The sequence below is a fragment of the Pholis gunnellus genome (genome assembly GCF_910591455.1).
Source record: "Pholis gunnellus genome assembly, chromosome: 4".
Classification (NCBI taxonomy): Eukaryota; Metazoa; Chordata; class Actinopteri; order Perciformes; family Pholidae; genus Pholis; species Pholis gunnellus.
In genome coordinates, this window is record NC_136530.1 from 21,197,582 (window position 1) to 21,223,099 (window position 25,518).

The 25,518-nt window shown below is 41.0% G+C and overlaps 1 protein-coding gene across 1 annotated transcript; it reads right to left on the reverse strand.

Annotated features, from left to right (window-relative positions):
• Window positions 1–1,090: 1,090 nt before the first annotated feature.
• On the reverse strand, window positions 1,091–16,563 carry rhpn1 (rhophilin, Rho GTPase binding protein 1; the record flags this gene model as incomplete). Its single annotated transcript, XM_079158601.1, has 16 exons — window positions 1,091–1,306; window positions 1,556–1,708; window positions 2,358–2,504; window positions 2,615–2,691; window positions 2,780–2,974; window positions 3,228–3,368; window positions 3,809–3,965; window positions 4,054–4,241; window positions 4,665–4,831; window positions 5,691–5,815; window positions 6,025–6,102; window positions 6,677–6,752; window positions 8,590–8,718; window positions 13,654–13,769; window positions 16,240–16,335; window positions 16,540–16,563. 16 exons carry the CDS (start codon window positions 16,561–16,563, stop codon window positions 1,091–1,093), a joined length of 2,085 nt encoding a protein of 694 aa, XP_079014727.1.
• Window positions 16,564–25,518: the final 8,955 nt, after the last annotated feature.

Genomic DNA, 25,518 nt, shown 5'->3' on the forward strand with positions numbered 1-25,518 from the left:
AATACATTAACAGATTTGTCCTTTTCAATATTCACAGTGCATGAAAGTACCAAAACTACAAAACAATGGATCAAAACCTCTGAAGTGCCTTTAATCATCTAAAAATTACAACAAAAACATCCCATATCACACCCATCATAGATGTACAATGTACAGTATCAGTAATTGAACTGATCCACATCTGGAGCACTTAAGTGGTTGAACAGGACTGTTACAGTATTCTGTAACCTCAGAAGAAAAGTATAAGACACAAGAAATATGGAAGTTGCTTTTGAAATCTGCTTTGCCCTCAACTTTACATTAACCTTAGCACACATGTGTGTAGTGTAAAGGATGTAAGAAGAATTTAGTGAAGGAGCTTTCAGTAAGATTTTGCCAGCTGCGTCGCACCATTGGTAAGCTGGGTGCATTAAGACCTAACCGCTACGTTTGCTTTCAAGTGGGAATCCTAATTTGCTGTTAGCCCTGTGTTAGTTTACCTATTTGTTAGTCTCAGTAATTTGCTGAAAAAACTTCAATGAAGTTCAGTTATATTCAAAATGATTCTTTGACTGTCTGTGGCTTCCTGTCCAGCTGGTGATAGGTGTGCATCTCACATTATTATTTTTTTGTATCTATTTATTTTTTGCACAGAGCCATGCAGGAGCAACAGTCCTGTCTCAAAACAATTCTACAGCAGCCTACATCTAAAACTGTCTTTGCGTTCTGTCTCAACGCATCTTTTGTCTCCAAGGCAGTACACAGAGGAGTACAGCATTTTCCTCAGACGTGGGATTGTTCAACACTGGAAAATGATCATGGCATCAATAGCCAGGTCTTCACTCTTGAAAGGTAAAATGTATTAAACTACATGTTAGTAGGTGTTCTATCTTGTATGTTTGCTTCCACATATTTGCTAATCAACGAAGTTGGACATTTGACTGTGAAGCCAGGAACAACGTTACTGGACAAACCGTGTGCTTTTTTTTTTGTTTTTGTCTCCTGCTGATGTTTCTTGGTGCAGCGCTATTGTCCTTCTGAATGCGGTCCTGATCGTACCTGGTGCTCCACTGCTGTGATTCCCTGAGTGGCTCCTCTGCAGGCATGTCTCTCAGTACATGGCCTCGGTGTCTCGGATGCTTCCAAACGACAAACTGAAAGTGCTTCCTAGTCTCTTAGTGACCCCGCCGCCACCTTCCCTCGTCTTCTTCCTGTTCCAGTTCAACAAGGAGGCGGAGCTCTGGCCCTTAGCTCCACTCAGCAGACGCTGCCGAGTGTTTTCCTTATCGCTGCTGTGGGACAGCAAGATGGCCCTCCTCTCCAGCTGCTAACACACACACACAATGTCTTGGTCACTGCACAGGTAAGAACGCATACATTGAAACAGCAGCCACGGACATCACACACACACACACGTAATGTCTTGGTCACTGCACAGGTAAGAACGCATACATTGAAACAGCAGCCACGGACATCTCTCTCACACACACACACACACACACACACACACACACACACACACACACACACACACACACACACACACACACACACACACACACACACACACACTTACCTGTGTATCATGGGAATGTAATGTGACCACGCTGAGCTCCACTCCTCTCTCGCTACAGCTCTTTAGCATTTGAACCACCTCGCCATGTTTGGCCCATTTACAGTCGTCTCCGTCTACTGCTACTATGTAGTCTCCTTCCCTTAGTCCGGCCTCCTATGAGACACACGGACATGAGGAAACGAGTAAAAGTCATTAATTGCAAATTCTGCAGCCAATAATCGTCCACACCTGCAGATCAACTGTTGTTAAAAGTGAAGCTGCTGCTGGACTGGCCCCACCTCTTCACTCAGGGTGCACTGTTAAAAGCCTTACATGAGGTTTTATATACATTTATTTGTGTCTTCTTTATATCCTCTAGTGGTCAGAAATTAGTTAGTTGTACATTTGTAATACGCAATAATTACTGAAATTGTTGTTATGCTGGTTATAAGGTAGATTTGACATAAGGCTCATTGTTTTAACATTTTACAGGAAAACAAATGTAAAAAAAACCCAGCAGATTTAATTTAATTCAGTTTAAACAGATTTTAGATTTCTAGCAATAGAAAAATAAGAAAATGGTAAGAAAACTCATGAGTTGCATAATATGAATTAATCCCTAAAAAAATAAACGGTGTAGATTTAGTGCTTTTTTTCCCCCTTAAAAATCTGATGTATTCTACAGTACAGTAATATAGTAGTTGTGAGTGATATTCTTAACTTTTGTAACTGTTTCTAACCATCTCATGTTTAACAGGCTGTGGAAGACATGAGCAGTTGTGCTGTAACTGATGCACATAAAGCTCAGCAGAGTTTCTCTTACTGCTGCACAGCCTCCAGGCACCACTCCAGCCACCAGGACGGGAGAGTCTCCTCTGAGCGTGAGACCCAGTCCACCCTCTCTCTTCTGCAGACAGATCACATGCACCGGACCCCAGCGAGCCCGTGCACAAAACACCGACAGAGGCCCCTGCAGCACAGAAAAGAGTCATCTTCAACCAAGGTACCAGCAGGTGGAGCAGTTTTCTTTCTCAATGGCTTTCCTAATATCCGACCGTTCCTACAATGAATGCGTCTTACCAGTCTTTGGAAGATATCAGTAACTTGGACTTTAGTGAAGTTGGTTGGAGTGATGTCTGGTTTCTGATGGGTTAGAGCTGTAGAACAAACGGAACAAACCACAATCACTTGCTGGTATTTAACCAAAGAATCAGATCACCGACGGGACTTAAAAGCGAAGCTTACACTGTATCTCTGGGGCCTCTGCGGTTTCATCAAAGTCGTCCTCTCTGTCCAGCTCAGAGTACTTGTCCAGAGAGCGTTTGTGTGTGAGCGACAGCACGTCCTGCAGGATGTCCATCTTCCTCAAGATCCTACACAGACTGTGGACACGCATGGCTTCTTCATGTCTGATTACTGCCCGCCGCAGGTGAGCCTTACCTGCATACATGGAGCCAGACATGGTCTTAAAAGATGAGTGAATACTACTTTTACCAGGTGACATACTTGGTAGATAAAATTACCCAAATCTTTGAAAAATAACCCTGTTTTCATAAATTTAAACTTAATGACAGAAAGCCTCCACTGCATCTCTGTCTCTCTCTTTTTGTTTCTACTCTCTCTGTTTCACATATTGGCTTGACTCTGCTGTATATCTGGACTAAATATAGAAATATATATTCCATGAACTCACCGAGCTTTCTTCTTTTTTCAGGGTCTCGTAACACCTGGCTGAGTGGTGGCCCCGCAGGACTGCTGACATAGAACTGGAGGAAAGCCTTCTCTGCTCCCTCGTCGCACTCATCCTCCTCTTCCTCCTCCTCCTCAGCAGACACTACAGAACAAGACATTTCACGTTAACGTGTGTAGATAGAGGACACAAATGATTGTTTAAGGACTGAATCCTTAGTGAAATTCAATGAAATTCATTCAAAACCTACCCTATAATTTCTAAAGGTATTTTGTCTCATTTACACTGCATAGGCAGCTAATACTTGCGCCAAAGTATCTCCACCTTAACTGGGCAAAGTCCGCACTACAAAAGCCGATCCATATTATCTTTCTGTCCATCTTTATTTATATTTAATGTCATTTGTTTATCTTTGTTTAAGTTTGACTCTTTGCACACAGCCTCCGTTTGCCACCTCTTCATTCTCACGAATGTGCAAGTAAAGACCATTCAAATTAAAACAACTGACTGTGTCTGCACAGTTAGCGATAATGTGAACACTTGCTACAAATATCAAATGAACTGCGTAGTTTGGTGTGGCTTACGCGTGTGATCGCAGAGTGCAACAGCAGCGTAGTAGTGCGAGAGGGCACGGAAGTGTTCGGATTTGACTTGAACCATGGAGGCCCAAGAAAACGGCACGTAGTCCTTCATCAGAGGCTGAGTCATGGTCTGCTGCACTAACAGATAGACGTCCGACACCTACAGGACATACAAGCGCATAACACAGTGAGAATGAATCGTTGACGGCACAAGCGGTAACGACACAACCAGACGCGCGGTAACTCACCCGTGCAGCCTCTTGTGCCAGGCAGAGTTGCGACGTGAAGTGTGTGTCCTGGGTGGTGAGTGTGACTCGCTCAAACACACACTCCTGCACCTGGGAAACCATCAGACGGACCAGCATGCAGAGCGACGGGCCGCTCATGTCCAAACTGGGAGCGTTGGAGAAATTCTCTTTAAGGTAGTTAAATGCACCTAAAAAAAAACACATATATTCAAAATATTTTGTTAGTTCATTCATCAATTACTCAATTTAAAAGGGCATTTATCAGTCAAAGATGTCAAACCTCCGCTGATCTCTGCTTCTGATATTTGAGGATTTGCTGCTTCTCTCTGTTTTATCATTAGAAATTCATCTTCAGAATTTGATCTTTTGATGAAGATGTGACTGTGGGCTCTTACAGTAGCTACCATTATTAATAGAATAAATAATTATTAATTGAAGAAGATAATGGATATATTAGATGATGAGGAAAACAAATAATTGCTGCCCTAGCAGAGTATAAAAATGTAAATATTTCAGCAGATAACTTTAACAGACTCAGCTGTTTTTCCGTCCCACATAATCGCTTAATAAGGCTCGTAGAAGGGCCGGGTAAGTGTGTGCTGTTTCATTACCTGCAGCTCTCTGAAAGGCATCTATTGCTCTGTCTATGCCAGCTGTTGCAGAGCGGTCTTGCCGTGCTCCAATCTGTGTGTATAGGGCACCGATGTTGAACAACACACTTCCTTTTTCAAAGGCCAATGTACGCTGACACGATGGGACTCCTGTCAGGGAGTCGTACCTAGAGACAGAGAAGGACATTTATTTACTGCATTGCAAAGACTTTGATGGCAACTATACTTTGCCTTTTCTTTCCATTTTTATGGCCCAATATATTGTTTTTTAAAGTTTAAAAAAAACTTTCTTATGGCATACAATACTGCCGAGAAGGAAGCTAAGCTAAGCCAACTCGGACCTAAGGCTACTCCACTACCCAGCCTACTCCTGGCTGTCTAATGACCGCTATACTATGACTTTATTATGACTTTTTTCATTATGCTAGATCGGGGAAGCAGGCACCTGTACTAACAGGGCGGTCTAGCACCATCAATTACATTTATATAACCACAATAACACAAAATCATATTCTTCCCATTTTTTAGGGTGATGACATCGTACAATATGACGACAGACATCCAATGCCTAATTTAAATACCTCAAAAGAAGCTGCGAATCATCGAAAAAACAGTCAGTACAGCCCTACATTGAACTTTTAAAAAGCTACACTCACAGATAACGTGCGATCAACTATGGACAATCATGCGATTAATCACGATCAAATATCGATTGACAGCCCTACAACACATACGTGCATACGTACAAGCATCCAAAACAAGCACAAAGTAAAGCAGTCCAGGCCTGGCAGAGCATGGGTGATAATTCAGCCAAACCAATCACAGCGCTGGCTGTTCATGTTAATGACGTCCAGCTCAGAAACTATCACGTTCAATCATAATTCTTCACAAAACATAGCTGCGTAACTAAGCAATCAAACTGAGGAATAAACGTCCACTTGTCATCTTCTCTCTACACAACCAGGCCTCAGCACTTGTAATGCATTAACCTCAAGGCTTTTACATTAAAATGTGCTCATGTCCTACCAGTGGAAGTGCACGCCCAGGTTCCTGTGTAGAGGGAAGAAGCGCTGGTCCAGGTAGTACAGCTGGTTGTAGTACTCCATCAGTAGCTCCAGACCGGCCAGGTTACGACTGGGTGTACGCATGGCCTGATTCAAAACAACACACACAGACACACACACACACACACACACACACACACATAACTTCAAGGACACTGCAAGTTTCCGACCTTTTATTTATTTTCCCACAGTTTTGCACTGATTTTCTACAACCATCCTTAAGAAAAAAAACAGTTTTAATATTGAACAAGATCAAGATTGGTTTTGTACTTAGTTGTACGAGTGCATTTATTAACCTGTCTGAGCTCCATAAGCTCTTTGATCTCCTTGTCGTAGAGAGAGCTGTCCTCGCCATAGTGCTCACAGATGAAGTCCTGTGAGGGGGAGACAGAGCGTTACATAATGACAAATCAGTTTCACAGCTGAGGCATTCTCTAATACCCAGACAGATTGCAGAGGATTTGACTGAGCTTTCGGTGCCCCTCAGCAGCCTTTCAAAAAAAAACATATAAAACAAAAGAAATGTGAGATTAGACAAGAATATTTCACCAGAAATCATTGGCAGTGTCTTTATTATAGCGTCTTCACACTAGTTTATGTCTTTGTAAGTTGTAAAATCAAACTTTGACATATATTTAAATAATCTTTATAGGCCAAATTTTTGATGAAATGCACATTTTTCAGGAGACACATTTTTGGATGTGGCGTCAATTCAGTATTCGTCACAATAAACAAAGCAGGCCACTTGATGTATGTTGTTCTCAGTTTAAAACGTCAAAGCTGAAACACAGCTTGTAAAATAAGGATAATGTTCCTCCTCTATCTTGTTGTAATATTCTAAATACAACATGTAATCTTTCACTCAGAAAAGTTTTTTTTCTCTCAAAGAAAAGGAAATGTAATAATTGAAATAAATCAAGGGGGTGAAATAAGAGAAGTCCTCTTCACCTCGATAGAAACTGTGAAGTCCACCTCTTTGGTTTCTTTTAATCCAAGTGGGATCATGGGAACGTTGATGGCCTCACTGTGAAAACAATAAATAATTACAGCATGTGTTCCGTAAGTGTGTAATCTTACCCAGGTTCCACCCTGTAAACACCAACATGTAAACACCAACATTATACACAGTGCAGGTCATAGGCTCAGTGAAGGCAGCACTGCCATCTGCTAGTCTTCAAAACACAGCAGGCTCACTGCTCAGTGCTTCATCCTGCTAATAGACAAAGCTAAAGCCAAGTATTAACCCTTACGGCCCTAACACTCCCCCCCCCCAAAGTCACCCCCTCCCATTCACAATGAACCGAAACACGCACACACGCCACGCGGCCATTAACGACCCTCTAATCGGGGGATTTACCCTTCCCGTGACCCTGAGAAAAACCATCTCCTGGCTGTGAAGGACTGCACACGCACGCACGCACGCACACGCACACACACACTTCTATACTTCCCCAGTCCCTTTAATTAAGCTTGACTGAAACTTATTCTAACAAAATATCCTAGCTTAAAGAAGTCCTTCCCCACAAAGACAGAAGTACACGTAGAGCAGATACACACAATGCAGTGTGAATACAAAAATGTAATGAATGTTTGTTTTCACCAATTATAATTCTCAGACTAATGAGAGTGACCTGGAATTCATGGGACAAATAATAATTGGGACATGGGTTTTAAATAGGCCATGATTTTTTGTGTGTGTGTGCAGTGTTTCCTATTAATTACCAAGACTGTGGCGTCCCACCATAGTCTATTTAATCCCACCACAGTTTCACAATTAACCGAAAATATTTGTACACTTCTCAACGGGTGGGCCGGCCCTCGCCGATCGCATTTCCTCCGTAGCGGTAGAAAGAGCCCGGGCTGAAAGCGGCTCCAGTCGTGTCAGCTTTAGAGCCTATTGGACCCTCGCTGCTTCCCGGGGCCGTGCTCACTGTGCTCGCTCTCTCCCGGTGTGACCGTCAACCAGGGCGGACAGGGGTCTGCAGCAATGTCGGCAACCTACAGACCCTTTCTTCTTTACCATGCTTTGCGGGTGTGACTTTTTGACACATCATCCCCATACAACCAATGTGTTTATGATTCAATTGTTTACTAGAGCACAAATACCTCAAAGTTGTACTATAGTACAGTGCTTGAGTAGCCTAATGTAGTTTGTTACATTCCATCTCTTAAGCCTGATTTGCACAGAACTAGTATTACCAAGGACCACATTGAATTTAGGAATTACCCACTACAGAGTTTTACTATATTTTTTACAAATTCTACTTAAATTTATTGACATTGTCCTCCGGGTATGATGTCAAGGCTCTGCATAACATTAGTTTATATTACAAATATCATACTAAATGATATTTACATCTTAAATTATAAATATTATTATATTACAAAGGCCTATTTATGTTTTTATAATACTCTCTATGAGACTCTTGAATTTGCACCCAAAATACTGTCAAAACTTGTAAATGCATTTATTTTAAAACGTATGCAGAAAACCTTGCAAAAAATACGACCCCAAATCACAGAGATGCCCATTTGCTTGGGACTAATATTCACATGACCTCTGAATTTAGAGAAATATGGTAGGTACTGTATCTTACAGTGGAATTTTTAATTGACAAATTACAAACATGGCAAATTTGCACATGATTGAGATCACAGACGATCTTCTCAATTATTACAAATACTAGAGGTTACAAGGTAATACTTAATCCTGTGCGAATAGGGCTATAATTCTGCCCTTTAAATGAACCCGATCGATGCATTTAATTTTAAAATGTACAACATTTTCTTCCGGGGGAGCATGACTCCCTTAGAGGGTCCGAGGTCTTACAAAATCGTGTGTGTGTGTGTGTGTTTTCTACCTGTCGGTCTGGTAGACCTCCATGTTGCTGTTGAGCTCCTCCAGCTCCTCTTTGAGCAGCTGCAGATTGGAGTTGACAAAGCTGAGCTCCAGAGCCACGGTCTCCTTCACCTTGTTGTTGGTTGTTGCCCTGCAGAGTTTAACACACACATCAGTTCTCATCCTTCATGAACAGAACATACAACAACCCGTAAAAGACTTCACGCATTTCCAATGTGAGACAAAGACTTGTTTTGACTTCACTCAGAGTCAACATGCCAAAAAGCAGCAGAAGGTTCAGTCACCAACACCACAGACACTTTAAACGCCTGTAATATATACGTTCCATAATCAAAATGTCCTGCACCAAAGACCATGTGAAAACCTACTTGGCATTAAACCTGGTTTTGATATTTATCTCCGTTCTTCTTCATCTGATTGACACCTGTTGCTCATATGGATCCCTGTCATTTGAGAATAAAAACCAGATTGTGTGAGATTTGAATCTGATATTTCTATAGTAGAGTGTGCGCCCATGCAAACAAAGCACATGTTAGCTCTGAGTTGAATAAAACACTACTACATGTGTTACTGTGTGTCCTTGCCTGCTTTATCACACGGCTCAGCATCACAGAGAACACGTTCCACCTTGAAGAACCGACTAGCCGGTGTAAATCAACCATTAATGGACGTAAACAAGACACGGTAAACACAACGAGCAGCGGAGTTTTCATTGAGAAAAAGGCTGCCTTTAATTCATGCAACTATGTCATGTCTCCACCCTCTTTTCATTCACTTCACCCCCCCCTCTCCAATCACAGGGGGAGTGAAGCCAGCTCACACTTCTGGGAAGTCTGAGGCATCACTAGGTTGCCTAGTGACCTATAATCCAATCGTTAAATTTCACTGGCTCAATGAAATGACGAGAAGCACAAATAGGACCAGATCACGATAAACGTTTGTGATGAACAGACTTACAAGATGCCTGATGTGTTGCACATGAATGCATCGTTCTGGCAGACCTTTCACTAAATCCATCCTTTCAAAAAGGGAAGAAATAAAAAAAATACACATCAAGAGATGCAAATAAATGTTTTGGGACGGGCAGCCCAAATAAAATCTAGATATTGGAATCACTGATACAGTTTTCTTCTTTTCAGTCTCTTAGTTTTATCTGGTAAAAAGAGAGAATAAAAGTGTGTGCTGAATGAGTCATTGGATGCATCACCAGGTGGAGGATTTGGGGAGGAAAGACAAACATTAAGCTGTCAGAGACAGACTATGACAAAGTGAAAGTAATTGCAAGGTGTGGTTATGTTTTGGGTCACCGAAAAATAATACACCCAAGGGCTGAGGATGAATGTGTACACTTATCCAACATCTTGATCACACAGGCTTGATCGCTTCCTGTTCATTTCAATTCTCTCATGTATTTCTCACAATGTTTGGCCACATATTTGCGTCATTACCTCCTGTTCACTCAGAATGCACGTGTGTCTCAACTGACATGAAGGCGAGTAGACAACATATGATGGCAGCCAAAGCAAGACGTTTCCGAAAACAACAAAACGTATGCTGCCGCATGACTGGTTCCTTGTAGGAACACTAAAGTGTTAACACAATACAATATTGAATTGTTTTAATTGCATTGATTTAGGCTCCAAATGATTGTACAGTAAATATAATCAGACATGATAAATTATACGGACTTCATAGCAACTCGAGATATGAGCAACGTATGATCATCACCATTAAGTTAGTCTGCTTTTGGCAAGTTGTATATTTTGGAGTTTGTGGATTTTCTGCTCATTGATATTTCTATACTTGCACCTTTAGTTATAATATATAACTGCACTCTTTCCTAGTCTGTACTGTAACTCTTATCGTATAAGGCAAATCTTTTTTGGATACGGTTTTTGCTATCGTTTGAATTTGTCAGTCAGTGACTGGTGGAGAGAGAGTTGTGATTCTTTAACACATGATCAAACTCGGCTGAAATCCACAGCTGACTCACCTTTAAGTTCTTGTAAATAATTATATATGTCCAGTTAGTTAGTACTTTACCCTCATCTATCTTCATCTGTCACCCCCTCCCTGAGCCACACACACACACACACACACACACACACACACACACACACCTAGGATGAAGCCAAGGGCAATCTGATTAGTCAGCTTTAAATGAGCTGCCAAATATCCCCTTCACACACACACACCCACTTGCACGCACACCATACTGCAGCTTTTAAGGGGGGGAAATAACTCTCTTTCTCTGAGTGTATGAACTGAAAGACATGAAGTATCAAAAACAAGGTGTTTTTTGGAGTAACTTGTGGTATTTTTCTAAAAAAAACAAACGAACTGATAAGAAGATCAGGATTGAACAAGCAACTGTCTCTCATCTGACTTCCCACAGAGAAACACAGCCTGCAGCACAACATGACGTCTTCATCAGCCAATCACAAACCCTGAAGAGTTACAACCTCTCTCTCTTTTGTAATTAGCACCCCCCCCCCCCCCCCCTCCCAAACACCTCCCACCCACAAGCACTCATGCCACAACCCAGTTCCACAACAGTTTCAGAGTGTATGAAGTGAAAGCGAGACGTTTTGTGTGTGTGTCTGTGTGTGTGTGTGTGTGTGTGTGTGTGTCTCGACTATTCCAGTTGACCGGAAAGGGGGAGGATGGAAAAAAAAAGGTCTGACAGCGCCAGACAAATAAGTGGGGGATGAGCTTGCCGGGGCTCCGTTGGGAATCTCTGCATGAGCACAGGACAGGAGGCGGACACAAAGCCGGCTGATTACAGGCCGGCAGGCTGTGTGTGTGTGTGTGTGTGTGTGTGTGTGTGTGTGGGGGGGGGGGGTTCCTCTTTGTCTCTGTGACCCGTCGTTCTAACAGAAAGAGCAGGAGCGCTTGTTTTATTTCCCCTAAACTGACTCATCACCTTTTAGGATAACAGCCCCAACTCCAGTCAAAAATGGAGTTGGGGAGAAAAAATCCAAAGAAAAAAAGAAATCACTCACCATTGCAGAATTACTCAAATCTGCCTATATTAACTCTGATTTGTTGATTAATCATTAAACACTAAATAAATAAACTAACTTTCATTTATTTAACTTGTATTAAACCAGATAAAATCCTTTTGCAATGGCTAATTGGCTTCAGGGGCAGCGAAGTTAAACGTCAAATGCACGTCCATTTCATACAGACAATAAAATCAAAACGTTGCATTCAGTCGTGCATTGTTCCAAGAACAGTTTGTGGTTAAAACTTGTGGTGACTTTTGTTTGAAAATGGCTAACAAGAGGACGGACTCTAGAATAAGCCTGAATATTATTCCAGGACCATAAAGAAATCTTTTTTCATGACTGCACAGGTGGCACTCTAAAGCACAGCCAATTATTGGACCTAAGATTTTAGGTATATTGTACAAACTTATACATTTGTACATGAGTAACATGGCCTTGTACATTAAGTCTGTCTCTAAGCAGTAGTTCAAATCCAAATAGCAGTGCATCATTGCATTTAAACAGCTAGAAAAAGGTCATGTTTGGGGGGTGTTGCTTGAAAAATTACTTTAAAATCGGATTATCGAAAAAGTCGTCAATTAATGTGCCGTTGCTAGAACGACCAATGAATCAACGAATCATTTCAGCTGAAGTTGTATACATGTGTTAACTGAATACATTTAGATTTTGGACCATTAGTCAGAAAAAAGAAGCGATTTGAAGAGGCCACCTTGGACTCAGGAAATGTATGTCGACTAAACAATAATGAAATAATTCAACGGTGTAGCCCTGCTAACTGGCATCAATCTATCCCTGATTTTGTGAAACTTAATTAGTTGCAGCCAAACAAGTCCTGAGATAATATTAAGAGGCAACCTGGGTTGTCTTTTAATAAAAGACACTGTTGTTTCCCGTGTTGATCTTATTAAATTCTGACATGGCACCGCTAAGGAGGAAGAAAGTAGCTCATTGCTTTAATTAAGTGGCTCCTCCTCCTCCTCCTCCTCCTCCTCCTCCTCCTCCTCCTCCTCCTCCTCCTCCTCCTCCTCCTCCTCCTCCTCCTCCTCCTCCTCCTCCTCCTCCTCCTCCTCCTCCTCCTCCTATTTCCAAATTGACTCTTAATGAGTAAAGGAGTGTGTTTTCAGAGAGTTTGGAGCAGTTGATAAATCGTGCTGTAAATGTTCTCAAAGCTACCACAACACAAATGTATGCACGTATATTAAATGTTTACTTTCAGACAAACATGCAGAGCCTGAGAGGGAGGAGGCAAAGGCAGCGAGACACAGACAGAAGCTGGAGGGGATAAAAATGACGCTAATGTTCTCGGATAGAATACTTTGATGTTCTGCCACCGGCTTTTTTTTTTTTTTTTTTATTTCTCTCATTTCTTCACCAATAAAATTCTTGTGCGCTGTGTGAAAGACACACGTTGGGTGATAAGTCTCGTTGGTGTTCAAGCTGAAAAGTATGCAGTGTTCAATTATTATTGTACAATGAGATATTTGTAGGAAAAAGGGGAGAGGAGACGCAAACATACACAACACGGTTAGAGAAGACACACAAGCAGACAGACACAGTGAACACAAACAGAGTCATAAAACTGGGTACTAGTGCTGGTGTGTGTGTGTGTGTGTTCTGGAGGGGAGTGATCTCTGACCTTTTCCCATCACAGGACACCACCACAAATGTGACTGAGCCAACAAGCTAACAAAGAGCCACCAACACAGAGGAGACAAGAATAGCATTTATCATCACGTCTTAGAGAGGAAACGCTGACGTAGGAGAAAGTTTAGCCTTTCAAATAAAAGTAAATGCCATGAGCAATGTGTCCAACAATAAATACTTTGAAACAACTAATAAAGCAGGCAAACTTAACAACTAAATGAGTAAGAAACACCATCACAACCTTCACTTATTTCCACCATAATTTAACTCAATCACGTGACATTGTCTTGACACTAACTCAGTGATGTATTGAAATACCTTATTTACATAATCTTCCATGCAGGAAAAGTCCCTCCACAGATGAAACTAACTTGGACTTCACAGAATATTCTAGAGAGGGAACAGAACCTCACCTGAACAGGTTCTCAGCTCCGGCTCTCATGCGCATCTCCTTGTTGATCTGCTGGTTGATGCGAGCCCGCCGGTGCTGCAGTTTACTGCGCTGAGTCTGGGCGAAAGGATCACATCCCTGCAGAGGAAATGAAGAAATAGAGCCGCCAAGAGAAGAGACTATTTTAAGCGTTGAAGATGTGACGTCTGTTTGTACTTCAGGTGCCCGGGTAAGACATCCAAAAAGCCAAGTCTCTTATAGGGAAGTTCACAGCTTCTAATAACCAGTTAGTCTGTTAATTAAAGCCGCCGTTCATCACCTTACCAGAGCCCTTTTCCCACTGGACAAAAAACCCCACTAATACCAACTAACATCTGGCTTTTGTGTTTTCTGCGAAACGGTACAATCAGCATTAATTCGCAGGACAAATGACTCTGCAGTACGGGTATTTATCGGCTCCAGCTCCAACTGGCAGTGATGGAAACATGACTCCCTGGTGGACACACACATTTTTGGAAACCAATGCTATGTGACGCGTGTTGTGGTGAAAATACAGTAAATAAAATCAACAGGGATTTGGACAATTACTATCATTTGTTAACGTACAAAACAAACAACTGATATGCTACCAGGTTCCAGTAAGACAACAGTAGTTTCACCTCGCTGATCATCGAGATCTGATCACCAACTCGGTTTTGAGAGTTTGAAGAGAGAGACTGAGTAAGTAACAGATGAAAGAAGTAACTATTGGCGCGTTCATGACTTAGAATATGACACAGCAGACGTTCTGAACATAAACAGGAATAAATGACGAGGCAACAACGCGGCCTTAACGCCAACTTTAACCATCAGTAAACTACGGCACTTTATTTGTACGGCTCATATGGTGGCAGTACAGTACAGCGCGGACAGAAAGCTGACTATGAGGCTTTACTTCACAACAAACTAGTCTATGCAGTGTGCCAAGAGATGATGGATGTGTCAAAGGGCGTGTCAGAGAAGAGGGAGCTCCTAGTGGATGCTAAACATGGCAATAAGTTGGCACGGTAAGGCAGGAGGAGAACCTTCTTCCCAGAAGGATAATATGTTCAGCAGAAAAAGGAGCTGGTAATATGTCAGAGCTGTGTCTGAAGATTTAAAAGGCCTCTTAAGTCTCGCTTAAACAGGCATTTTGCCAACAACGCCAGAACAGCTGACTGTTACATGTCTGCTCACTAAAATAGCAGTCCACCATAGAGCGCACCACTGTTTCACACTGAAAAGGTAAACAGATGTACAGCAGTATGACAGATGGAGCAGCTGTACTGTAAACATGCTGAACACTCCCTTTCTCTATCCTTGTGCCTCCTTCCATCACCTTCTTTCAGACAACTTGTGTACACGGATGTTTTTCATCCCCCCCCCCCCCTTTATCTTTCTCGTTCCCTCTCACCCAGTTAAGGTGTTTGTTTAGCATGCGCACGACAAGTAATCCTCAGAGTGCCTGTGTGGATTAGGACCGTGGCCAAGCTCCCACCTCTGCTGAACCATCAGGAGGGCAGCCGGATGGAGGCTGCTCAACATCAGCGCCGACACGGCCTAAAAACCCGTGTCAAAAAAACCCTTCTACGCCCAGGGGACTTTCTCTAAGCACACATTGTGTTTCAGCTGCACAGATATGTCAAATTATAAGTCGTCCACTCGAGCAGCAGAAGGTGAAGTGGCTTGCTTAAGGGCACCATGCGAGTTAATTTTCCCCATTCAAACTAAAGATTCAATACACTGTGGGAAAATACCATGAATGTTGCCTGATATACTGCACTTATACTATTAGTGATAGGATATCAGTGAGGCAACAAATCAGGTCTCACTGCATACGTTGTGAGATCTCCTCCTCTGCCGTTTCTCATGCCACCTTAATACAAAAAGGAGGTGATCGACATTATATTTGTGCTGCTAAAACACTTTGTGAAATGACATTTAACATTTCAGCTATGATGTACACTTCCAAAAGCCCTTTCTCTGTAACTCTACAGACTTCACAGTCAACATGTTTCATTGGAACTGTTTACTGATCAAGTAGTTATCGCTGAGGTTTGGGGATTATCCAGAGGAAGCAGGCAAGCGTTTCTTGAAAGACACTTTCCTGTTGTGTATCGCAAATGTTCCTTTTGATTTTTCTTTTTAACTCCACAATCAAAATTGCATTCAACTCCACTGTATCGAGGGGCTGGTGTCTCCAAACTGTAGGCAAATACAGATGACAATACTAGAGGTACGTGAAAGAATATGTGTTGTTGTCTTTTGTTTTGCTGGGGGTGAGGGGATTTTATAGACTGCCTAAGGATCCAGGTTAAATATTGTTTATGTGATTTAACTTAATTATCGCTGAAGATATTAAAAGATGGAGGGACTACAGAATGGTATCAGGATTAATAACGTCCAAAATTTACAGTTAGCTTAAAGTTACTGTTGTTTTCATGGAGCCACCTATAGGACCTATGGGGGATCTCAAGGACCCCATCAGACCCTTTCCTCGTGTTTACCACCTACCCCGACTGAGTGTGTATTTAAATAACGTTACGTGCCTGTGTGTGTGTGTGTGTGTGTGTGTGTCCAGGTGTCTCACCTTTCGGATGCTCCCACTGAGGCTGCCATCTGTGGGTAACGTTAAAGGCAAATCGTCGTCCGAGGTGACGTTACCGTCTGACAGGGACATCTCCAACTCTCTGTGGACAGTAACGGTGATGTAAATATATCATTTAACTCAAAAGTGTCACTTTTTAGACTTAACCTACTTGATATATATTACCCGGTATGTCAAACACAATTCTAAGCTTTTTAAATAATATAGAATAATCAGTACCACGCCAAAAATATTTAACTTAAAGGGTAAATTAAGTTAGCTAACGAGTCACGGTTTCACCACTTGCCTAGTTGCAGGTTCCTCCATCGTGAGGCAACGACAAAGGCGGTCAAAAAGTCCCTACATCTCTTCCAACTTTGTATACTTCCAAGTAAACACAAAGCCTTAACGGTCAGCCGATACTAGAGTTAAATGAACAACTTTTAACTCCTCAAAACAACCCAGCTTCAACTCATTGCATTACGCTAGCACCTCCTCCGCTCTCCTTTTTTCCGACTTGTGTGCAGCTGCAAGAGTTTATTCACCGAGGCGGGCCGCGAATGAAAAATATATCCAATCACGTTGCAGCTTGTGAGAGCGACGATAGATTTAACCAATCAGGCGGAGGATTACGGATGATTGACAGCGTTATCTGACCAATGACAAGTCATTCCAGGCGTCCCACTACTCCGCGGCTCGTTGCTATGGCACCGACCGGGCTGTGGCTGGTGTGTGGGCTCCAAAGAGATTAGAAGCTCCGCCTCCTAAAAACTGAGAACACGACTATAATGAAGATAGCTTCATTTTATTTATTTTTGCGGTGATTTCTGAATAATTTTGAGTTCCGTCTTTTTGTTTCTCCAATAGGAAGAGTTAGAGAGTTGGTCCAGCTCGGTCATAACACGCCACTTAGAGGAAATGCTCTGCAGATGACGATGTGACACTTACATTACGTATTTATTGCTAATTATTCCCTTTAAAGGCAGAGTTTTTTCCGTATATGGTTGCAATTATTGATTAAAACAAAAAATATGAATAAAACCACACAGAAATCAAAAGCATGATGTACTGTCATATCCCCCTGTTGTACTGCATGTAGCTATATAAAGCAACATTAATCATTCCATATGTATTGTGATATTTTCTCATATTTCTTTGATGTTTTACTCACATGTAGCCTACACTGTATACAATGTTTACATTTTAAAGATAAATCAATATGTATGTATCTAGCCTACAGTAATCAGATGTTATGTGTACCTTTGTTCATCTTTGTTTCGTTTGTTTTCGATTTATGTTTATAAGTTCGCCACATTGAGATAAATGAAAAAACTCAAGTCAAAATCGTTGTATGTGTAGGCTACGCATACTCGATGTATAGGTCCCAAAACGGTGCATGGTATTTGCACAACATCCAGTCCAAGTCAGTATTGGGTCCAGGTCACCAAGCATCATCAAGTATGACTTTCTCAGTTATAACTGCCTTTTGATTACATTTCTGTACTAAAACATGTTACTTGCTTACAAATCCGTCTGTACACAGCACACACTCCCACATAATTTGCTGGAGGATTACTGCTTGAATTGGTTTTGTGCTTGTTCAACAATTTGGTAGTTTTTGAAAAAACCTCCACAATGGGTTGTAACGCAAGTAGAGCCATAAATTGTGAGTCCAACTCCTGGCCGGCCCAGAATCTCACATGCCTTTTTTTATTTTAGTCCTCCGTGTCTGACTGGATGCTCATCACATCATTGTTTCCTTCCTCACAATGACACCAGTTTCTCAGCAATCTTTTCCAAACTTACACAGCATTATTGTCTACTAATTCATCCTGATTCAATTTATTTCTGTTCCATGCGTTCGGACACAACTTCATTGTTTAAGGATGGTATAAACATAATAAAATGACCTGAAGTCATTCGGTCTTTCTGTACATTGTTGCAGTCGGACAAAGGTGACTGCTCCACATGTTACAAGTTGCCATTGCGAAACAAAAAATATCTGTTTGTATACAGTATTGAACCTTTATTATTAAATCTACCAAGTATATTTAGATTTTTTGGACTTCAATCTTTTATTATGTAAATTAATTTTACCCATCCTTATGTCTATGTATTCCTTCTTCTGGTCTATAGCAGCGATGGAAATGTAGAAATAACACAATGTAAGAATACGACATTACAAAAAAAAGACCTGCATTCTAAATTGCCTCAGACATTTGCCTCGGAAAACTCACAAGTGTCAAGAAAATGTGAAAATGGCAATAAAATGGTATGTCGTACGCAAGAGTATGTTGTTGATGGATAGATTTATTAAACATGATGCTTCAAATTTCCTAAATCAATTTCCTAATGAAGGCACTTAATTTAACTCAAACTTAATGTGACATATGATCACTGCTTTTGAGTATATTACACATTTGGTTAAACATCAAGGTGCTCTCTGCAGGTTCTTTGTCGTTTGGCCACTTGGGGGCACTTTTACCCTTTCAAGTAAATATCACACTCCTCTAAACACTTGTACACGAACACATTTTGAACATAATTGAAATTTCCCAAATGCTATGAAAGTTGGGGAAAAGTTGGCAACGTTTTGGGGTCCAATACACTAATTAAATGATAATTCATGACGACTAGTTAATAAATGATCAGCTACTAAACAGCTAAATTAAATCAGATATCTTAACTCGTGATTTTGCCTCCTCTTCTTTAAACTGAACAACAAATTGCCCTCAGCAGAATTATAAGTTTGAACATGTTTGCAGGTGACTGTGGCTAAATGGAGAGCAGGGCCCTTCTATCAGAGGATCGGAGGTTCGATCCCCGGCCCTGCTGGTCGCATGTCGATGTGTCCTTGAGCTCCTGTAGCTGTGCCTATGGTGTGATAGCATCTTGTTGTAAATCGTTGTAAATTGTAAATCGCTTTTGATAAAAGCGTCTGCTAAATGACTGTAATGTACTGTAAAGCTACAGCAGAGTCAAAGCCAGATTTAATGGGTGTGAACCAAAATGCTCCACATTCACATCAACTGAAGCTCACTCACGTAAACCCTGGACAGGTCGATAGGCAAATCCAGGACTGACACACATATGAAGAGACAGAGAACCATTCATGCTCACATTCTCACCTACAAGCAATTTAGTGTCAACATTTAACCTCCTCTGCATGTCTGGGGAGAAAGAAGGGCTGAAGCCAGCCAGCAGGTTCAAACCCAGAACTTGCTGTGACGCTAAAGTGCTAATAACCACTGCAGCTTAGGTTAGGTTTTTACTTGTAACTGAGTATTTCTACAGCGTGAGAGCAGTAGGCTATTTTTACGATCAGAGTCTTTGATCCACCACTGATCGTCACAATGTAGCTGGCTAATAAGTTAGTAATCACCTCTGGCCTTTTTTTTAAAAAAACCTCAACTTTATACAAAATGCTGCTTGGGTATGATAAAACAGTATACATGTAAAAAAAAAAAAGGAGCCTGCTGGAGGCTGAGGTCCTGTCTGGTGACTGTAGAGGCTGCATTGAGTAGCAGGACTAGTCAAGCAAGGTGACAGCTCTTGGGACGAAGCTGCTGAGGTGACTGGAGGTGTCACTAAGCGAGCAAGGGGAAGGTTTTTGGAACAGATGGTTACCTGGTGGGCAGGGTCGATGGCAATTCTTGCTGCTCTTTCATTAGCTCCTGTGTCATCCGCCTCTTTAACAGTAAGGGCAGCTGACAGGTAACACCAGAGGTATGGGTAACACGCTGGAGTTTGTCCTCAGAATACAGGCAGGCAGAAATACTTCAGACTGCGAGGGTGATTTAAGGTGATGAAAAATGTAGACTAGGGTTAGACTAGACTAGACTGTGTGCTGTCAAATTAAATACATTGTCTTCCTGACGTTCTCCTTTCAGAGTTAGTTTTGCTTTGATAATGTGAAGGTGAATAAATCGGTTGAAATCATTGCTGAGACGTTGATTTTCCAGAAGGGTTCAGTCAAAAACTGATCGTAAATATTCCAGTTTTAAATGTTTCAAAAGCCATGCACTCAAGTGATAAATCCTGTCTGTCAGATGGTAATATAATTACCAGATCTGTTTGTCTTGTGTTGTCCTTTTTGCTTTCAGATAATAAATAAAAACAAAACTAGAGTCTACAGCTCTGTAAGGCTGCACTTCTACAGCAGTGCCTTGAGCTAAATGCAGGGTTGGAAAGAGTCATAGAAAATTTTACTCGAGTAAAAAAATATTGTTGTTCTTCAAAGACATTTTACAAGATAATCACAACCCTCTGGATAACATAAACACAACATTAACTCTGAGAAGAAGCTGCAGATGTGTCTGCAGCCGCAGACACCGGAGAGGTGACACTCTGGAAACCATTAGCCTACTCAGAGACAGTTCAGAAAGGGGACAGGGTTAGGGTTAGACATTTCAGTCTGGACCGAGTAACACTGCGCCACTAGCATGGTTGAACGTATTAAACATTAGTGGAATCCCACCAGGGTTGGCCCGAGATGTGTTGGAGCTCCAAGTAGAATTTGATGACACATATGGCCTTTTTTCCATTGATATCGTAATACGCGTGAGAGCAGTGTGCCGTGCTCATTAATATTTCCACTGCATCCTCACAGCAGTTGGTCACTGCATTGAAGAACATCTGAGACTGGAAGTTGTCGAGGGAGAAAAAACATACTGCAGTGTGCATCTTCAAGGTCAAGTTTCATCTGTGTTTTAAGGTTTTATAATAAAAGATGCAAGCTGTGCATCAGAGACGGTGATATAAGTTAATATTATTTTAATGCTTTACTGGACGCCACCACTGAAATAAAAATGTTTATACTATTGTCTCTTTGACCTTACTTTGACATTTAAGACTGCCCTTCACTGTTACTGTGATTTTCATTGAAGAAAAGAAAAGCGTGAAAGTAAAGGGCTGATAATGATTACTTATAGCTAATCGATCAATACAGATCGTTTTCAGTTCATCAGTTTTACTGATTTCAATTTAAAATGTATTTACTGTGGAACTAAAAAGATCCATCTGCAAACCTGTGTATCTTATTACATAGAATTATTACTCAATATACAGGCAAATCATGTAATAATCTCACACCATATAATGGGAAATAAATGAAAACATCATACAACAATGTAAAAATATGATATATTAAATCAACAAATGTGTCTGGCTGTTTGCAAAAACTAAAATCTTAACTCTAGGTCTACTTAGCTTAGAAGTTTTCAACCAGTATCTGGTTGTGTTTCTCAACAGAGTTTGGTCATTCGAGTGTGTCCACATTTGATAGAAGGCATGTGCACTGACCCAGAGGTCAAAGTCAGTATCTGATATGAAAATAATAAACAAGTGATTAAAAACACTTTTGCCCAAGACTATTTATTAGATGACTTTAAAGTGATTGACGGCATCAACGTGAACACAAATGCCATTCGAAACATCTGGGAAATGAGCTCTACTGCAGAGTTAAACATCATTGTATTATGTTACACTTAAAATAGGTCTCTATTCAAGAATCACTTTTCTCGATTTCGACCCAAATATGTGCATGTGTAAATCTGAGACAAAAATGTAGTTCATTAGTGACATAGAACAGGCTCCCAATTTCTGTGTAAGTTGTGATTCTATTCTGGTTTCAGTTGCCCTAAAGAGTGTTATCTAACCTGTCCACTCTCCACTGAAGTTCACTTTATCTTCCCAAACACACAGTTTACAGAAGCAGTGTATGCAGAGTATAATGATCACAGCATGCACAGACTAATAAGCCACATTCTTTGTAGCTCTGAGTGATGTCACAAACCCATCAGCAGCAGTACATAGCCCTTAAAAGTGGAGTAAAAAAGGTAAACAAAGGCTTTGACATTAAGCCGTTTCACATGAAATATTAAACATTAAAGATTAACAAACAATGAACACTTTTTGCTTCAAAGGTGATGCCATGTTCAGACATTTAACCAGAAATGTGGAAAAATCATAAATCTTCACAACTTAAATTACTATGTTTGATTTATTCTTTGCAATGGCTTCGATACTTTTATGTTTTTACTTTTTTTGCAATCAGGTGTAACCAGAGCTCTGAAAAGTGATTTAGCATGTGTTCACACCAAGCTAATAACATAACACTACGAAATGCTTTTATTTTATCATCGTGTAGTGAGTGATTTGGCCCCAGTAATTACATCTTTATTACACAAAATAAGGTGAACGCGTTAACATTTGTGGCCTTCCTGTGTCATTGTAGGTGCTTGATACTAATTTAAAAAAAACACTTTAAGTGTCTCACAGCATCCGGGGAAATAAAAAGTTGTTGATGTGATTTTTTTTTTTATGAAGGTGAAGTGTTTAACCATGCAAGTAGCAATATTACAGTAAGCACTGATCGGCATGTTTTGTATATTCAGAGTGATTACTTACTGTTTATGGTGACTGTGAACTGAATGTGTCCCATTAACAGAGTGGTATTTTCACAAGGGGTCAGATCAATGAGAAAAAACACAACAAAAAACTCTTGTTTCTCTGCCTGCTTGTCCAAAAACAGCTGGAGCCGTCCTATCTAGCAATCTCCACAGAAAGGAGTCCGATCAGATACAAACATCATCATTCGATTCCTCCAATGTTCCAGCACAGGCTGACAATTCAAAGTCCAGTCTGGCCCAACATTAACCAGGTATTACAGCCCACCTGCAGGTGATAAAACAGTGGATAGAGCTTCAATTCTTGACAGACTTGAAAATCCACTTGAACAAGCAACGCAAGCAAACACGCCGCTTTACATCTCTCAAGATAGGTCGGAAGGTCACAGGTTAAGTCCCAGAGTGGTTATCCGGAGGTTGCTGCTGTAACGTCTCATCTATGGTGACGACTGTCTCCTCTGGTCTGTTGGAGCTCAGACAGTTAGTGTGGTTCAGGGATATGTAGCTCATTTCCACCAGCCGGGGCCTCTCGCCCAACTCACTCATCTCGTTCATGTTGTTGGAGATGCAGTTTATCTCAGTATTGTTGCAGTTAGTAACTCGACGAGAGCCAAACACCCAGTCTGAAGAGAGACAAAGGGATAGTAGTGGTGTTATTCTGGAAGTCAGTGCAAAGTTAACAATATAGGAAGGAAGGAGATTTTAGATTTTATTGTGTGAAAGTAAGTAAGTAAAATTACTCAAGTGCTGTCAAGGGTATAGGTTTGGTTCATTTGCTAATGACATTAGCTTAGCTAGATAACCTACACCGGTTAGGACATTAGCCTACAAGTCATTAGCTGCTTAAAGTAACATTAACTAACTTTATAAGTTATGGTTATATCAATAAGCTAGTAGTCTCTTATTTACCTTGGTGTTTTTGGTGGAGATTGTGCGGCATGGACATGATACAATGGAGATGGTGGCAAAAAAAGTACTCAGGAATTCAAGGTAACACGGGGCAAGTAATTGATACAACATGTTGATGTTGTAGTTCATCAATCTACTGGGTAGATAATAACACTGCTACTGCATGCATCGTATCATATAAGCATATCATATCAAATTGCTTATTTTGTTTGACGAACAGTTCAAAGCGCAAAGTTATTCATCCCACAATGCAGAAACATTCATATTTAGGAAGTTATCGCTCGCAAATGTTTGACACTTTGCTTGAACAGTGACTCAACCAATTATCAAAGTAGTTGCCAATTAATTCAATTAAACTGACAAATTCTTTCACCTTTAGATTAAGATACCAGTTACTTTACATCTACAATCGCACTAAACTCAAACACAGTAAAAATATTGTGACTGTCTTACTTATCTAAAAACCTAAAAACTCCCCAAAAGAGTCTTTTCATCTTTGACACTTGAAAAACATTTTCCTGCTAATGCTCATCATTTTTTACTTTCTGGTTAAAACCTGAATGTAGAATTTTTATGACAAGCCTTCACAGATGCAGCCTCAGCGAAATGTAGGTACAAAGCTCGAACATTCATGCACGGGGTAAAAAACAAGCAAACTGAGTATTTAGAACATGCACACAACATGACTGCAAACTTCATCTGACAGAAAGTTATGATGGGTTCAGCTTCTGTAATTCCATTAGAGGCAAAGCACCATAAAATTGTTTCTGGGGGAGAAGTCTGCTGCACAGCAGCCCCATCGTGAGCGGTGGAGCCTGTATGAATTGGGACACATCAATCATTGTTCTGTCAGATGAGGAGCTGAGATTAAGGCTGACAGCCGTGAGTGTGAAGAACAGAAAGAAGGCAGAACGGGATTCCTCAGACCCACAGAACTGAAACATGACCACAAGGGACCACCTCACTTTCAAGTATCCTATTCCCCCCCCCCCCCCCCCCCCCCCCCTCACTCATAGTTTCAGGTTGAAATGTGATGTTTTTTCATTGCTTAATGTTACTATGACACTTACTGCTATTACTTGTAGGTTAAAACATCTACTATTACTATTACTACAACTAATAATAGTAAGGAAACTAATAACAGGGAAATCTGATTTGTAACATCTTGGATATTATTTTCATAGATTTAATCGTTTGCAAATGTGACATTTCTCGTTAGTTTGCTGGTTTAATGAAAAAAAAAAATTTAACTTCAAACAATATTCCATATATAATACTATTCTTTCAACACATTAAGACAACATATTATTGGACAACATTATAATTACTGATTAATAATTATTAATAGTTTATGTGTCCTCTCTGTATTCATTCCAGTGTACATTTTCCAATGTTTTAATATGTTGACCGTACCATGTCTACAACATGCTGTTTTCTGATGTTGCACCGTGTCAGAAGAGTGAAGCATCTCACTGTGAGCAGGAGGCTTTACTGCTGTAAAACACTCATCCTCCACATTTACACCTCTGAAAAAATGCCCAAGAGCCTAAACACTGCATCGCTTGTGTGTTTGTGTCAACGTGTATGTGTGAGTCTTCATTTGGATGGTGGGAAGGTCAGGTGAGGTGCAGGTAGAAAGACAGATGAGCTCTTACTGCAGACGAAAGGGGGTCAGCATGTCTCTGTGGCAAAGTTAAGTGCTGCAGACTGTGACCCATGTAAACTTTGGTTTTTACCTGGTTCGCTGGTTTCACCACCGTCACCTTCAGCAACCATCGACCTGCCTCCACCTACATGCAGCGAGCAAGAGAACAGGCATGTTAGTGATTCTGCCCACAACTCCATCTGTGTCTTATGAAAAGATAAAGCAATAAGGCAGAAACAGAAGTCATGTAAACACAAGAGGACAGATGATACAGATGCCCCAGGGCAGGGCCGGCTCAAGCCTCTCTCAGGTCCTATGCAA